The sequence below is a fragment of the Convolutriloba macropyga genome, chromosome 14 (assembly GCF_964194025.1).
Source record: "Convolutriloba macropyga chromosome 14, txConMacr16.3, whole genome shotgun sequence".
Taxonomy (NCBI): domain Eukaryota; kingdom Metazoa; phylum Xenacoelomorpha; order Acoela; family Convolutidae; genus Convolutriloba; species Convolutriloba macropyga.
In genome coordinates, this window is record NC_134481.1 from 15587360 (window position 1) to 15605747 (window position 18388).

General features: G+C 33.1%; 2 protein-coding genes across 4 annotated transcripts in view; both read right to left on the reverse strand.

Moving 5' to 3' along the window:
- Positions 1-18388, reverse strand: part of LOC142353208 (putative thiopurine S-methyltransferase) — a 332531-nt gene that overhangs the window by 73865 nt on the left and 240278 nt on the right. The window lies entirely within an intron of this gene.
- LOC142353210 (putative thiopurine S-methyltransferase) overlaps positions 1098-18388 on the reverse strand; it is a 257569-nt gene continuing 240278 nt past the window's right edge. Inside the window, exons 2-4 of one of the 2 annotated variants that reach the window (XM_075405438.1) lie at positions 10378-10580; positions 9434-9713; positions 1098-1525 (exon numbers count right to left, since the gene is read on the reverse strand). In XM_075405438.1, the coding sequence (XP_075261553.1) occupies positions 1306-1525; positions 9434-9713; positions 10378-10576 (699 nt within the window). In that variant the 5' untranslated portion in view covers positions 10577-10580 and the 3' untranslated portion in view covers positions 1098-1305. Of the gene's footprint in view, positions 1526-9433; positions 9714-10377; positions 10629-18388 lie in introns of those variants that run through there. The other variant, XM_075405437.1, reaches the window with a different exon arrangement.

Below are 18388 nucleotides of genomic sequence, written 5' to 3' on the forward strand. Positions count from 1 at the left end.
GACATTAACCGCTTTGCAATTAATTGTTTTCAAAAACAGAAACGTATTTTTGATCTTCGCATCTTTTTGCTCTTTTTGTCGACCTGTTACATAGTCGCATTGAGGACAGGTACCATAACCTTCTAATGAAGTATAGGTTAATTTGTTTTGTTTAGGTTTTATCTGATGCGAAATTGATTTTGTTAAATATTAAATTTAAATACAGACATCGAGTTTTGATCGTAATTAATGTTTGTCATTTGATTTTTATTAACGTCTTTTCTAGCAGTCCTATTAACAACAAGCTTCATTGGCCTTCTAGCGTTAGTTTATTGTATTCCGTTGCTGGTCTATTGACGGATGTATGTTTTTAAAGTTTTTTTCTCCATCATTTGCTGGCCAATTAAGTCAAGAATGAGGACGAGCGGGGTCGGGGCATTATGTGCGTACGCTGGAATTATTGCAAACTGGAATTTTGACTCATGGAGCGTCATCTAATTGCTAAATAAACTCTTTCAAAGTTGGTTGTTCTGTTGTTATTAAACGATATATTAAATTCTTGAGCTTTTTATCGCAAATGATATTTGGAAGTTAGCATTTTGGGTCAACATGATTTTAGGTGTAACGCTTGTGTATTCTGAATGTTTTGATATAATGTTGAAACCAAAAGATTTAATGGCAAAAAAAATGTTTGGCTAGATTTCTTTGAAAAAAGTATATTCATTTCTCCATATAAAATACACTTAAGTTTGGGACTCACCAGAAACAAAGTATGTTCTAGGAGAGATTGCTCAAAGCAGTGTATATCATTTTAAGAGACATGTGGTACTGTAACGAAATAGCCTCATTTTTCTCCATCACAGTGTGCCGTTAAGATTTTTATACCGTGATTCTCTGACGTTGCAATTATTGACAGTTTAAAATCCATCAATTGATTGGTCAGCAAAACCTCTTCTTTTATGACGATTGTAAGCCACGAATATTGACCACAATACACTAAGTGGTTTAAAAAGATGGATTAAAATCAGCGTCTTCCAGATTTGATTGGACTATTGAACACTGATGCTAATGCATTAACTTAATCATTAACCAATCATGCACCAATAATTAGTTGAAAATTACGCTGAAGAAATTTAAATTTTGACCAAAAGAGATTATTATCTATCAGTTATATTAACAACATCTAGATGTAAAAAGACCATTTTGTACATAATAGATCTACTATATACACGAAAATAAAACTTAATTTATTCCTCATAGGTAGCAAAACAAATCGTTCGATTGAAGCAGTAAATAACATAGTCAACAAAAACTATTTGTTGACTGTCAATTTTTAACGAAGAAATACGTGTTCTCAGTGAATGTAGTCGCGCCTCTGACGCGCATTTCTTCTCTCCTTTTCTCTGAGAGACCAAAAAAGGGTTCGCCTTTGAAGTAGTCTATCATTTTGAACCCAAACTGGCCTAACTTGACACAAGCATATTCGAGTTGAACTACATGTGGTGGACCTCTCCCCATATCGTGATCGTATAAACACATCATATACCTAAAGCACAATAATCAATCGAGAAAAAACACTTCACTTAGTCACTCTTTCACTGGTTTGGGGTGAAATTTGGTGTAATTACGATAAAAGTCAACGGGTCTTTCCCATTATAGCCCCCACCCCCACCCCAATGAAACTATGCCCCTCCATTATTGTAAATTTATCATATAAAATTGTTGAAACGAAACAGTTTTTCAAGTTCAAGAAAGAGCAGAAACAACTTTAAGGGGCAGAACTGTAAGGTTATCATCGGAGACCCATAGAATTGCAGTTATCGAAATTGTGAAAAAATGAAATTCCAAACCTGCAAAAAATCATGTTCTATGGGTTCATAATATCAAAAAGATCCCATTTTATTGTCGAATGACTATCAGTTCGTCCGAAACGGCTATGTTAAATTACCGCTATATTCGAACAGTAAATAATTTTTAAAATTAGTCTTCGTTACTCTCCAGTCCATTTGAAAGCTACAAATCACAATTGAGATTCTCTTGTACAGCACTTAGCCATGCCAAAAAAGTTGTTTGACGTGATTATCACAATGAATGCCTGAATTACGTTTTCACAGAACTATAATGTTTCAACGATTCTTAAAATGAAATTGAGAAAACAAGGTCAGTGTGGATTAATACAGATCAATCCCTGATTTTTTGATCCTACGACAAAAAACTGATAACGAAAACTTTTATGAAAACTACATGAGTGCTAGTTGAAGACATTACTGCCAAAAAGTCATTATGAATAGAATACTTCCTTTTTGTTTACTTCTTAGAGTACTCCACTTTGACGGCAAAATTGAAGGCAAAATTAGAGTACCGATGAAGCTATGTACTGTTTTATCAGTGACGAGACAGCTCGTGCGAGTCTGTGCGTGGCGAAGAAAATTCCAACAAGTTCCGATTAACCATCCGAACAATTGAATAAAACACCTGAACTGACTAGAATTCTGAATTGAATATCAGACAATTGGACAGTTTTGAGCCAAAGAGACAAAAAACTAGTTGAAACTAGTAGAAAAACAAAAACTTTTCGATAGTGGATACTGCTGATGTTTAGGTATTAAAAGCCGAAGATTTCAATCCGAAACGCGAGAAAGCAAGACCAGATTCTCTGATATCTGATGAAAATCTTGTTTGACGAAAAAACATCAAGTTCTCTCAAGTTTCTTATTGCTTAATGACATCAAAAGCGCTTTTGCGTTAATAAAAACTACAAGAAAACCCTGCTGAAACTTAAAAAATTATTTTCCCCTTGGAGTCAAGAAACACGAGAATAATAAAAAAAAACAAAAAACGCAAAAATCATTTTTCACAATTTTTGTTGCACTACACTATCAAAATCAAAGTTTTTACCACAATACAAGTCATTTCCAGGCTATCAGAAATCTTGATAGAAATATGGCACACCAACATAGACAAACCATAACAAAAACTATTATTAAACTGATAGTAACAAAAATTTTACTGGAAAGTTAATAGTTGTTGAGTTTGATGTATTCAAAGCCCTTTCTATGTACCAAAAATCTATTCAACGAATTATTTACAATCCCCAAAAGAAAGCCAAAAATGAAAAACCTATTCAAGAAAACTTTTCGAATCTGAATACAATTTTTGTCGTTACAGTCGAAGACAATACTCACAGACCACGAATTTCACAAAAAGAGTATTTTTACTACAGAAGTGCAGAAATCACTACCAAACAAAAAATAAGACCAAAATTGAGAAAAAAAAACTTTGTTTTCGATAAATGACAAAATTTAAAAAGAACACTGCTGCTAAGGCATTAGATATCAGTAACTGCCAACACACATATAGAATAAAAATAAAAGTTAGCTGCAAAAAACTCTATGGTCAGTGAATGCAAAACTGAATCAAAGAAAAAAAGAAAAGCTCTGGGAAAAAATTAAAGCGCTTTCAACTCAAAAACGTGACAAGTTCATATTGTCGGTAAGCTTTATATCGGACAGACACAAGCAAACAAATGAAAGCAGTGGTTTATCGGTGTCCCGCTTTTTCACCCTATTCACTTAACCCCCTATCATTTCACCCCGATTTATTCAACCGTGTATCATTTAACCCCTCTATCTTCTAACACTTCTATCATTTCACCCCGATTTTAACCTTTCTTTAAAATTAAGATCATTAAATTAGCATTATATTCATTTGGCTATGCCTCGCGGGCCATGGCCATGCCTCAGCGGCCTGTGGGACTTGATATGAAACTATCACAACGAACTTGGGATTAATTTATGCATTTAATTATGACAAAACATGCCTTTAATAACGACTGCTAATTGGCGGGATGAAATGATTGAGGGGTTAAATTATAGAGGGGTTAAATGATGTGGTGTTAACCATACCAACTACCTTTTGAACATTTTTAGTCAAATAGAAAGAAAAACATATGTTTTTCGCAACATTTTTACAATACTTGAGCAAAAAATAAGAAATTTAAAAAAAGTGTTGCCGTTTTCATGATGAGCTATCAGAAAACATCATTGTTTACGCCAGAAAACAAAATAAGTTAATTTAGGCTAGTGTATTTAAGATAAAGAGAGGTATAGAAAGGGGTGCAAAGTTAACATTTTTTCTTTTTGGCTTCGAATTGTACACTTAAGCTTTCAAATGTTACCACTGTTGTTCTTCTAGAATGCATAGAAAAGGTTTCAACTTTGGCTGGAGAACGAAAAGAAATATAGGCTATAATATAGTTCCCCAATTACGAGTAATGATTAAACAAAAACGAACTTTTATATAGTTGGACTAATTAATATTTGACTTCATTGAATTTGAATTCAACAAGGAGGCTTGGTAATGTGCGATCGCACATAAGGTTCCGACCCCGTACATCAACAATTTTGGCATAATTGTCTACCAAATGAGGAAGAGATGGAAAAACACAAAAAATTAGAGTATTTTTCAAAAAAAAACTGGTGTATGAACGAAAAGATAGCCTCCAAAGCTCAGTGGAGTAAAAAAAATGATGCATTAGATTGATGAGATATGCCGATGTTAAGAAAGCGAGCGAACCCGAACGGCAAAATCAAACAACAACAACAAACATTAACTACATCAAAAAACTTATGTCCGTTTTAAAAAACAAAACTTAATAACAAAGTCAAAATAGCGTCAGATAAAACTGAAAATAAACAAAATAACTTGTAATTCACCAGAAAAAAATGGTTATTCACCAATTCATAATAAAGCTTGGTAACAATTAGACAAAAAAGAACAGAAACTTTTAAGTTAGAAAAATCGCTGAATTTTTTTAAAAAAAAACAATTAATTTCAAAGTAATGAAAACCATTAGGAATCAACTAAAATATCCCATAGGTTTACAATTACCAATGCTTCTATAGAAGGGAATTAAGAACTCTTGGTATTCAAGTATTTATGCAGTTACAAAAAGAACAACAAATAGACAACAAACTAAAAATCAATTAAAACTTGCCCGAAAATGCTTTGGAAGCCGTAAAGCCTATGTTCGATTGCACCTTCGTCGAACACCGATAATGTATTATATGGCCGCTCATTAATGAAAATAAGCAACAATTAGATTTTGTGACACCAATCCCTTTTGACACCTTCCCTTGAAATGTATTATGTGACCTCTCGTTAATGAAACTAGGTAACAATTATATCAAAAAGAAAAAATGCAGAATTATGTAATATTTCTTTTTTTCGAAAAAAAATTTATTTCCAAAGACATAAAAGCCATTAATTACAAAATGAAAAATTTGAATAGGTTCGTCCATTCTTCAAAAGCAAGCTCTTGATACCTGCAATTACCAGAAATTGTCTTACGTCTACAAAAAGAACGTCAAATATAACAAAAATCGAAATCTAATTTACTTTGTTTTTGTGAAAAATCCGTGTCGAAATCTTTGCAAAGAACATTAGATTTTATGACACCAATCAGCTTTGACACCTTCCCTTGACAAAAATAATGTAATCTTTAACCTCTATTTATTGAGACCAGGAAACAAACAGACAATAAAAGGAACAAAATTGGGAAGTTGAAATTTTTTTTTTATTTGGGAAAACAATTGTTTTCAAAGTCACGAAAGCCATTATCTATCTTCTAATATCAGAACACCGGCTCATCTACTCTTCCATGAAAAGCCAGTCAAACGGGGTCATTGTAGAGGAAATTAAATACGACTAAAAAGACAAAGTAAAAACGACAGTGAAAGACAAAAATAAAAAAATCAATTAAATTTTTCGAGAAAGTACTGTCGAAGCGGTAAAGAACAACAATCTTTATCTTTAAGGATTTAAATATTATCAATTTTGCGTTATTTTGAACGCGAAAAATGTGATATATGAGTTGACAATAACGTGATAATTTGACAAAACTAGAAAACATGAAAAATGGGCAAATACCTAAAAAATAAAAATTGTGAAATCTAGTAGTAGCAAAGCCAGAACACCATAACTCAAGGCGTAAAACCGCAAACAAGACTAAATTTGAATTCAGCAGAAAGAAGGAGTACTCTTTGATTGCGGACACTCAGCTACAAGTTGACTAAATTATAAGAAAAATGGAGGCAAAGTTCAATAAGCCATTTTTTATTTAAAAATCAAATATTTTAAAAGTCAAAACGACCATAAGCTTTCAATCAATCAACTAGATAAATTCATTTCGAGCTCATTCGGAAGCCAATAGGACCTATCACTAGTGAGCTTTGATTTGAAATGTTCTGTTATTTAATTAATATAAAAAAGATCGAATTTTTTTTTATAAAAAAACCGACTGACAATCCGAATTATTTTTGGATTGTAACGGTCCAAGACTGGTACAGAACTAGTCCTGCTAATTCTGATTGTTCATTAGGGATATTTAATTTTTGGAATGTCATTGATATAGATATTTTGTTGGTTAAAGAATCAAAAATAAATGCTGCGTTTTTGATAACCAACGAATAAAGTTAGCAAAAAACGGCAAAAATTTATTTACAGAGCACTCTCAAGGGAAGTTGAAGTGGAATTAGCCCCCTTTTCAGTCTACAAAGATTGTGTTAGTGGTGTTTGGGTGTGCACTTCCTGCAAATTTAATCAGAGTGGACTAAAGAAACTTATTTCGTGCTGTTTTGATGAAAAAGTCTGAATTTTTGAAATATTTAGCCGGAATTTGTGACAAAAAAAAATTCAATGAAAATAGCCGACAATATATTTTGTCCTTAAATGTAAAATCAACAACATTTTCTTGAAAAATTGTATTAAATTTTATCAAAATTGGCGAAATTTTAATCAAAAATTCCAAAAGGTGAATGAAATCAACGGAATTCACTCTATTTTCTCGAAAGTTTAAACCTCGATATCTCCCTGTCAAAAACGAAAATCAAAAAAATCTTTTTAATTCCATATTCTAGGCTGGACAAGTTTGCTAATAATACCAGTCTCAACTCTCTACGATGAATATATCGATCGGCCAAAATTGACTGAACAAAAAAAACCATTTGAGTATATAGTTCCTCCCCCCTCAAGAGTGGTCGGAACAATTATCTATCCCACTCTTCAGACACTAAAAGCAGGCGCTTTATTAAATGTTTGATTGGAGATATAACAATTGAGTTGCCAGACGCATATAATTTTTGTTAACTAAGTAGTACAAGCAAAAGGTGTCCAATAAGTTACTTGTTCTACTGAACTCGTTTGTTTGAATTCTTTGAAAAGCATCAATCCACTGTACACTTCATGGCTTCAACTTACAGGCTGTTCTGAAATGGCATACAGTGAAGCAACGTAGATACAGCGAACTATTATCTATCAAGGGTACAAGCAAAACTTACTATAAAACTAACTTAAAACACAAGCGGCTAGAAGAAACATGAAGGACCTTGTGGCTATCGTGACCATACTCTCGATCAATTTGACAACGAGATATATCTCCAAATTCTGGTCACTCAATACGGAAACGCCGCCCAGGCAGGCGAGATAAATAACGCTTAAAACAAATAAATTTTAAAATTTGGCACAATTATCTATTTTCAGATAAATAAGAATCATTTTAATAGTTTGCCGTTACCGTTTTCCGACGACAAATGTTTTGAGGACAACTTTGAAAACACCTTCAACACCTCATACCTTCACTGGTAAAAAAGAATCACAAAAGGGATGCGATAAATCTGAGGCTTTTAAGATCAAGCAGATCATTACAAAAAAAGCAAAAATCTTGCACTACTCATTCGGACAAAATCGACCTCAATGGGTGTTAACTTAGTATAATCTACAAAATTTTTCATTTCTCATCGAATATTTTGACCAAGACAAATAGCCAAATTCTATTGCCTTTTCCTCAAAAAAATAACGTTCATGACTTGTCATATTTTGATTTTGCAACTTGAAAAACTATAAATATAGTCCTCTGCCAACTTCACATTTTTCTAATGATTTAATAAAGTAAAAATAAAAAGGCAGCAAGAAAGGGATTCTAGAAACATTTAGTTTGTTAGAGTATACACTCTAGTAAGTAAGTTGTGATCTTACGATGGAGCTTGAAATGATATCTCAAGATAAGAGAGCATAGTAAGACTCTCGCAGTGTGGACCAGTTGGCTCAGTGGAGAGCACAGGATTGCAATCAATTAAGAGATTGTGGGGTCGCAACCCGCAAAGGTCCCAAACTTTACTCTAAATATAATGTTGTTGACATAGAATCAACATAACGAGCAAAGTGTTGCTCTAATATAGTTTTTGTTTTTTATTGAAAAACAAGTTAAGAAATTTAACAAATTTTGTCAAAATTCTATCAATGCAATTAAAAAATTCAGTGGTTGATAACCAGTGACTTACTTATCAGTTAACTATGGAAGCTATGACAAGCGAAAAAAAGCATGGGAAAATTTTTAGTCTGTTATTCCTCCAATAATGGGGCACACAAACTACAATGGGATCACATATTCTTAAGCCTATGTCAAAAACAAAAAAATTCTTGCTCTCTCTATTAGCTGCTCTCAAATAACCTTCATTTAGAATGACAAACACCCATTTGACCTTATGTCTTTGAATTAAAGTAAAAAAAGTCCATTTCAAAGTGAGGAAGTCATTTTTGAGAGGGAGGTAAGTGTGACCAAATATTTAATCACGCGAATGAAAAAACTCGCTCCGATGAGAGCGAAAAATGACGTCACGCACGCAATTCAGTTGAAATTGCATGAACGAAAGAACAAAAAGTGGCTGTGACGTCATATGGTCGTAACAAAAATCTTGACGACGGAATTAAAAAAAACATAGCAGGACAAGTCCTGACGTACAATTCAATAAATTTTCATTGGCTAAACAAAAAACTTGACCTAAAAAGGACTGAGTGAATTGGGAAATCCATTTCTGAAAAATCAGACAAAAAATTAAAAAAACAGAAAGTCAATTTCAAAATGCCGCATGTGAAAAAAACCACTAGTGAGAAATGGAAATTTGGTTCAAACCAAAAACTAGGCCTAGAATGAAGATTGAATGGATTGAGAAAACCATTCAGAAAAAAATCCGATCCGAAAAATTGAAAATACAGTAAAAATCAAAGTAAAATCATGATGAACAGAATGTGTGAACAGATCTTAAAAAAATACAACGCCCCAATACAATTCAAACTCTTTGAATTGTAAAAAACCAAGAGAAGGCCAATAATAGCCCCAGCTATCGCTGTGAGGCTATTAATCAATTTGATATACAATTTTTCAAGTTTAAAATTTTCATAGAGTGCTCCTCTTTTGGACATCGAAACAAAAGGCACACGACTAAAACCCTTGCTTCAAACTTTGTTCTGCAGCAATTAATAATTGTTCATAGCCTGCAGTATAGCTTGGCAAATAAGTCACTGCAAACTTTCATGGACACCCCAATGCAGACAGACCTTTAACGCCATGGATCAAAGCATTGCCTCGATCAAGACAATAGGAATTCAAACTTACCGACATTTGGGCGACTCGACAAAACTCGCCATAACTTGCAAGTACTTCTCCCGCATCTCAGGATCAATAGCCACAAAACTTCCCTTGTCAATTACAGCTCCAATCTCACAGTTCTCAACAAGAGTATCTTTTGAAAATTCAAACAAGTCTCCACAGTAAATTTGAATACTTTTCTCTGCATTTTGGAACACTTTCCCAAACCCTTCAATTGCACTCTCTTGCAAACCGAACTGATTTTCCTCTGACAAGAGGTATATCGCTTTTTCACTGAACTCAAGGCCTGAAGATAATAAAAAAGTTACATTTGTCTGTATTATGACGTCACGCGAGACTTTTGTTCAAGGTATTTCAATGTCTTCAACATACCAATCTACCTTCACTTATCGAGAAACTACTCCAGAGATCATAACAGCCTCATTTCACATGACTTTATCCATTATTGAAAACTATCAGCAAAAACAGAGACGTGACAAGTCTTGTCCCACTCAGATATATCTTTGCTGATTTTTTTAATCAAAATTAAAAAATCCAAAGCTCTGAGTAGAAGCACCCATCAATCACGTTTGCAGCAAATAAGACGTCAAAATTGTAACCAGTCTCAAAATTTACGATTTTTTTCTACCAAACCCTTTAAAGAATTGTCATTCCTACTGATCGCTAACTTTTCTATTTTAAAGTGGGAGGCCAACATTGGAAGTTCCAGCCTTAGAGTCGGCATTCAAATACGGACAGTCAATTACTTTTTCCCTAAATTTCCAAAGTTAAGAAAAACTAAGCTTTCAAATGAGGAAAACTATTGAATTGATTGGGTAACAACATTCAGAGATAAATCATGCTTTATATGAAGTCAGTCCAGTATTTTCTGAAAGCAATGTTGCTAAACCAGCCAAGAGTTGGTAGCTTATCACTATGAAAACATTCAAACTTTCTCAAAATTAACTTGCCTATGATTTTGCACCCTAGATCAATGAAGTGTTTTATTTCTAATGCTTTCCCACATAGCGGTATGAAGATAGCCATGGACTTGTCTTCTGGAATAATCTGGTGCTGCAGTTTTTCAATAGCTGGAACTAGAACAGGTCTGTGGAAGCCGGGAGTATCGCTTGCTTTCCATTTTTCATGCCAGTAGTCCAAATGGCTCATAACTAACTGGAATTGGAGTTCAGGAATTGGCCCAGTTTATCTCGTAGGTCAAATATCTTAAAATATCCACCAATTTTGTAACAAAAACCTACCTGTTGGCTTCACGTGTGAATCGATTGGTCAATCGACCACCGATTTTCGCTACTTCGTGGAATGATGATTCAAGCAAACCAGTATTTTGTTTATATATTTTCACAATTGGAGCAGACAAGCTTCCCGAAGAAAGTCTTCTTAATTACACGTACAAATTAGAAATATTGACATATACAATAATTTGCAACAAAATTTTCAATCAAATTTTCAAGAGGTTCATCAACAGATAAAAGTCACACCTCAGAGCGGACAACAAGTGTCCACTGTCGGATTAATTGCTCCAAAAGAATTTAAGCCGGCGCATTAAATAAAAAACTAAGGAACTTGATAGAAGTAAACAATCGAATAAACAAAAATATGAAAAGAAAAGCCCAACGATCACCAAGTACTTCACCAGATTAGCGTTCGAACAAAAAACACGATTTCAAAAGTACACTTTAGAAATGAAGTTAAATCAGAAAGACAAAATCCTGTTATATCTTCCGGGCGAAAATACCGCTTTTCAATTGGAACTGGCTAAAATCGCAGCTGCCAAAAATAATGCAAAACAATTAAAACAAAGTTTGAATTTAAGTGAAAAACAAGAAAGCCCGAAGATCTGCGATCCCAAATCAGATGCATTACATTCATGAAATATGCCAATACTAAGAAAGCGAGTCAAGACGAACAGCAAAATCAAACAACAACAACAACAAACATTAATTGCATCAAAACATTTATGTCCGTTTTGAAAAACAAAACATAATAGCAAAGTCAAATATTGTCAGATAAAACAGAAACTAAACAAAATAACTTGTTATTCACCAAAAAATATATGGGACCAGTCCACAATAAGGCTTCGTAACAATTAGACAATGAAGAACAAAAACAGTTAATTTGAAAATTTAATTTTTTTTAAATCGATTAATTTTAATTAATGAAAACCATTAGAAATCAACTAAAATTTCGCATAGGTTAACAATTACCAGTGTTTCTAAAAATGGAAATTAGGAACTGTCGGTATTCAATTTTTATGCGGTTACAAAAAGAACAACAAACAGACAACAAAAAATCAGTTAAATTTTGCCAGAAAACGCTTTCGAAGCCGTAAGGCCATACTTTGGCCCTCAAAATATGTTCGATTGCACTTTCTTCGAACACCGATAACACATTATGCGACCTCTCATTAATGAAACCCGGTAACAAGTAGATAAAAGAAGAAAAAAATGCCAAATTTAAGTAATACTTGAATTTTATTCGAGAAAAAATTAATTCCAAGGACATGAAAGCCATTAATTACCAAATGCAAAAATTAAATTGATTCATTTACTCTTACAAAGGAAGCCCTTGAGACCTGCAATTATCCAGAACATATCTTACGTCTACAAAAAGAACGTAAATATGACAAGTCAAAAACTAATTTTTTTTTGTGAAAAACCTGTATCGAAGCCAGTAAAGTCATAACGAATTCCTTAAAATCATTAGATTTTGTGACACCAATCCTTTTGACACCTTGGTTTGACAACAATATTGTCATATTTGGCCTGTAATCAACGAGACTATGTAAAAAACATACAGTAAAAGGAGCAAAATTGCGAAGTTAAAAAGCAAACTTGTTTTTTTTTATTTTGGAAAACAATTGTTTTCTAAGTCATGAAAGCCATCAGCTATCTGGTAATATCAGAAAATCGGCTATTCTTCCATTTATTACACCATGAAAAGCCAATAAAACCAGGTATTTGAACAGGACAATTCATACGACTAAAAAGAAAGTAAAAACGACAAAATTAAAAAATTCAATTAATTTCTTCGAAAGTATTGTCGAAGCCGTTAAAAGCAGAGTATATATCCTTATGAATTTTAACATTATCGATTGTGTTTTATCTTGAACGTCAATAACGAGATATATGAACTACCGAGAACGCAAGAACGTGATAATGTGACAAAACTATAGACCGTGAAAAATGGTCAAATACCTGACATTAAAAATGTGAAATCTAGTAGTATCCAATTCAGAAAACCATAACTTAAGGTGTTCAACCAAAATAAAGATTGAATTTAAAATCAGTAGAGAGAAGAAGCATTCCTTCATTGCTGACACTAAGCTATAAGTTGACCAAATTAAGAGAAAAATGGAGGCAAAGTTCAATAAGCTATTATTTATTCAAAAATCAAATATTTTTAAAACTCAAAACGACCAAAAACTTTCAAGTAATAAACTAAATATAAAAGTTTGGAGCTAATTAGGTACTTTGATTTGAAATGTTGTTTATTAATTAATATAAAAAAGATCGAATTTTCTTTTTAAAAAAGACCGACTGACTAAAATCCCAATTATTTTTGGATTGTAACAGTCCAAGATTGGCCCAAAACTAGCACTGCTAATGCTGCTCGTCCATTCAGAACACTTAATTTTTTTGAATGTTATAGAAATAGATATTTTGTTTATTAAGAAATTAAAAATAAATGTTCAAAATTAAAAAATCAAAAATAAAAGTTATTAAAAAACGGCAAAGTTTTAATCAAGAGCTCTCGCAACGGAAGTTGAAGTAAAAAAAGCTCCCTTTTGAGTCAACAAAGATTGTGTTAGTGGTGTTTGGGTGTGCACTTCCTGCAAAATTAATCAAAGTGGACTACAGAATATAATTTCGTGCTGTTTTTGATGAAAAAGACTGAATTTTGAAAAATTTAGCCAGAATTTTTGACAAAAAATTAAATAAAAACAGCCGAAAATATTAACAAAATTAAGCAAAATTTTGGAAGAAAAATCCGGAAAATGTGAATAAGATCAACGGAATTCACTCCAATTTATCAAAAGTTTAAACCTCGATAACTCCCTGCAAAAAAAAAAGATATTCAAAAAAATCTTTTTCATTCCAATTTCTAGGATCCACATGCTTTCTAATGATACCAGTCTCAACTCTCTACAATGAATATAACGATCGGCCAAAATTGTCTGAATAAAAAAACCATTTGAGTATATAGTTACTACCCCTCAAGAGGGGTTGGAACAATTAGTATTGAGAGCGTTATATTGAAAACAAAAGTTATTGAAGAATGATGCTTTGATTCATTGCCCGATCCAACGGAATTAAATATTTCTTGATGGAAATGAAATTAGCCTCCTCGCTGTTCATGCGTCCAACGAATCTTTTCGTCGAACAATAAAAATTAATGAGACACTATTGAGAAGACCAGCAACATTTTTCAACTAAATTACAATAAAAATTTTTTTTTCATATTATTTTTATTTTTTGCGGCCATATGTCAAATGGATCTAGTAGTGAGTTTATTTTTTAATTTTTGGACGTATATGGTAATACACTTTCACAGAAAAATTGAAATCAATTTTTTGTTTCGCTTGTAAATTTTTCGAAGTTCTTGTGTCCTAGGTCACGCCCAAGGTTAAAAAGGTATCATAGTTGGCAATTCCTCCATCTAATTGAGCAGATATGGCTTTAACAAGTCCTCAGCCAAACTAAGGCATAAAATTAAATACGTATTCAACTATAACTCCTGCAAATACACCTCATTTAGCAAGAAAAACGTCTCCTGGAACAGCTGTAACCGCGGGTATGTTCAGGAGCTGCTCTGATAGTTCGCTTACTGCAAACCTTATTTTTGATAGTAGTATTTCGGGATCTGCATACAATGGCGTAATAAAATCCTGTAACGATTCGATAAGTAACTGACTTAAACTACTTGTTACATAAATAGGATTTATCATTACTCGTAGAGGAAAAAATTTCATTTTGCAAGGCAAAGCGTCTCGATTTCTCAAGCAGTTTTTCAATACGTGGAAGGCTTCGTTAGTTGAGAAGTGTTTACAGGAAAGCATCTTTTATCGAGTCCAATGAATGAGAAAACCCCACCTAATTTACGCCTGTAGTTCCAAATTACTTCAGATAATGTACTGTAACAGAGCGGTACAAAAAGAGGCAGATGTTTTCTGTTCTAACCTTTATTTTGAGACTAGCTGTGAGAGCATTCGAAAATTTGTTAAACCAAGAGGAGAGATAATCAGTTGCACATTTGTTGAGCAAAATTTGTATATAACTCTTCTCTGAAAATAGGCATATTAAATTTACCTACTGAGTATAAAATTCATCTATTAGGACTACCGGAATACTCCAAACGCAACCAGGGGTTCCAATTTAGAGAAGATGCTTTACATTAAAACGATCTCAACTAAAAGTAATCATTTCGGTTCATTTGGATAAAAAACAGCTGCTGAAAACTTAAATTTGAATTATAGCCTGTGAAAACAAAATATTCAAAACATCACAAACTATTCCTGGCTTAGCTAGTAAAAAAAAATTGGCAACTGTCGAGCAGTAAGCATATATATAAGATTTGGAAGCCCAACTAGAACTCAAAATTCGCTTCTGCTCAAAATCCGCATCTCAACAGGACTGGACCACAACTGATCCAAAAAAAAATGCATGACTACCTCAAGCATGGGGATGAAATTCCCCACAGCAAACAAGTAGGATCACTTTTTGTTTGTTAATTACTATAGTTTACTTGATTTTTCAACAATTTATCTCCAAATAATCTCACAATTGGGGTTAAATTAAAACGGAACAATAGTTCGGCTGCTCTTTTGCCAATTCGATCTGAGCTAAATTTCTTTATTTTAGATATTCTAACATACTTGGACACCATTATTGTAAATTTGAACTATTGAAATACATACGTCCCAAAATTAACGTATATGATGAACATTTTATCTTTCGTCTATAATTTACTCAAATAACGATTCATGTCATCTGTGCCATCGAAAATCAATAGGAAGCTAATGCTCCTCAATCCGGAATACTGTTTCGGATAAAAACCTCGATAACTCCCTGCAAAAAAAAGATTAAAAAAATCTTTTTTATTCCATTTTCTAGGATCCACATGCTTTCTAATGATACCAGTCTCAACTCTCTACAATGAATATAACGATCGGCCAAATATGTCTGAATAAAAAAACCATTTGAGTATATAGTTACTACCCCTCAAGAGGGGTTGGAACAATTAGTATTGAGAGCGTTATATTGAAAACAAAAGTTATTGAAGAATGATGCTTTGATTCATTGCCCGATCCAAAGGAATTAAATATTTCTTGATGGAAATGAAATTAGCCTCCTCGCTGTTCATGCGTCCAACGAATCTTTTCGTCGAACAATAAAAATTAATGAGACACTATTGAGAAGACCAGCAACATTTTTCAACTAAATTACAATAAAAATTTTTTTTTTCATATTATTTTTATTTTTTGCGGCCATATGTCAAATGGATCTAGTAGTGAGTTTATTTTTTAATTTTTGGACGTATATGGTAATACACTTTCACAGAAAAATTGAAATCAATTTTTTGTTTCGCTTGTAAATTTTTCGAAGTTCTTGTGTCCTAGGTCACGCCCAAGGTTAAAAAGGTATCATAGTTGGCAATTCCTCCATCTAATTGAGCAGATATGGCTTTAACAAGTCCTCAGCCAAACTAAGGCATAAAATTAAATACGTATTCAACTATAACTCCTGCAAATACACCTCATTTAGCAAGAAAAACGTCTCCTGGAACAGCTGTAACCGCGGGTATGTTCAGGAGCTGCTCTGATAGTTCGCTTACTGCAAACCTTATTTTTGATAGTAGTATTTCGGGATCTGCATACAATGGCGTAATAAAATCCTGTAACGATTCGATAAGTAACTGACTTAAACTACTTGTTACATAAATAGGATTTATCATTACTCGTAGAGGAAAAAATTTCATTTTGCAAGGCAAAGCGTCTCGATTTCTCAAGCAGTTTTTCAATACGTCGAAGGCTTCGTTAGTTGAGAAGTGTTTACAGGAAAGCATCTTTTATCGAGTCCAATGAATGAGAAAACCCCACCTAATTTACGCCTGTAGTTCCAAATTACTTCAGATAATGTACTGTAACAGAGCGGTACAAAAAGAGGCAGATGTTTTCTGTTCTAACCTTTATTTTGAGACTAGCTGTGAGAGCATTCGAAAATTTGTTAAACCAAGAGGAGAGATAATCAGTTGCACATTTGTTGAGCAAAATTTGTATATAACTCTTCTCTGAAAATAGGCATATTAAATTTACCTACTGAGTATAAAATTCATCTATTAGGACTACCGGAATACTCCAAACGCAACCAGGGGTTCCAATTTAGAGAAGATGCTTTACATTAAAACGATCTCAACTAAAAGTAATCATTTCGGTTCATTTGGATAAAAAACAGCTGCTGAAAACTTAAATTTGAATTATAGCCTGTGAAAACAAAATATTCAAAACATCACAAACTATTCCTGGCTTAGCTAGTAAAAAAAAATTGGCAACTGTCGAGCAGTAAGCATATATATAAGATTTGGAAGCCCAACTAGAACTCAAAATTCGCTTCTGCTCAAAATCCGCATCTCAACAGGACTGGACCACAACTGATCCAAAAAAAATTGCATGACTACCTCAAGCATGGGGATGAAATTCCCCACAGCAAACAAGTAGGATCACTTTTTGTTTGTTAATTACTATAGTTTACTTGATTTTTCAACAATTTATCTCCAAATAATCTCACAATTGGGGTTAAATTAAAATGGAACAATAGTTCGGCTGCTCTTTTGCCAATTCGATCTGAGCTAAATTTCTTTATTTTAGATATTCTAACATACTTGGACACCATTATTGTAAATTTGAACTATTGAAATACATACGTCCCAAAATTAACGTATATGATGAACATTTTATCTTTCGTCTATAATTTACTCAAATAACGATTCATGTCATCTGTGCCATCGAAAATCAATAGGAAGCTAATGCTCCTCAATCCGGAATACTGTTTCGGATAAAAACCTCGATAACTCCCTGCAAAAAAAAGATTAAAAAAATCTTTTTTTATTCCATTTTCTAGGATCCACATGCTTTCTAACGATACCAGTCTCAACTCTCTACAATGAATATATCGATCGGCCAAAATCGTCTGAATAAAAAAACCATTTGAGTATATAGTTACTCCCCCTCAAGAGGGGTTGGAACAATTAGTATTGAGAGCGTTATATTGAAAATAAAAGTTATTGAAGAATGATACTTTGATTCATTGCCCGATCCAACGGAATTAAATACTTCTAGATCGAAATGAAGTTTGCCTCCTCGCTGTTCATGCGTCCAACGAATCTTTTCGTCGAACAATAAAAATTAATGAGACACTATTGAGAAGACCAGCAGCATTTTTCAACTATTTCAACTAAATTACAATAAAAATTTATTTTTCATATTATTTGTATTTTTTGCGGTCATATGTCAAATGGATCTAGTAGTGAGTTTATTTTTTGATTTTTGGACGTATATGGTAATACACTTTCACAGAAAAATTGAAATCAATTTTTTGTTTCGCTTGTAAATTTTTCGAAGTTCTTGTGTCCTAGGTCACGCTCAAGGTTAAAAAGGTTTGGCAATTCCTCAATCTAATTGAGCAGATATGGCTTTAACAAGACCTCAACCAAACTAAGGCATAAAATCAAATACGTAATCAACTATAGGTCCTGCAAATACACCTCATTTAGCAAGAAAACCGTATCCTGGAACAGCTATAACCGAGGGTATGTTCAGGAGCTGCTCTGATAGTTCGCTTACTGCAAACCTTATTTTTGATAGTAGTATTTCGGGATCTGCATACAATGGCGTAATAAAATCCTGTAACGATTCGATAAGTAACTGACTTAAACTACTTGTTACATAAATAGGATTTATCA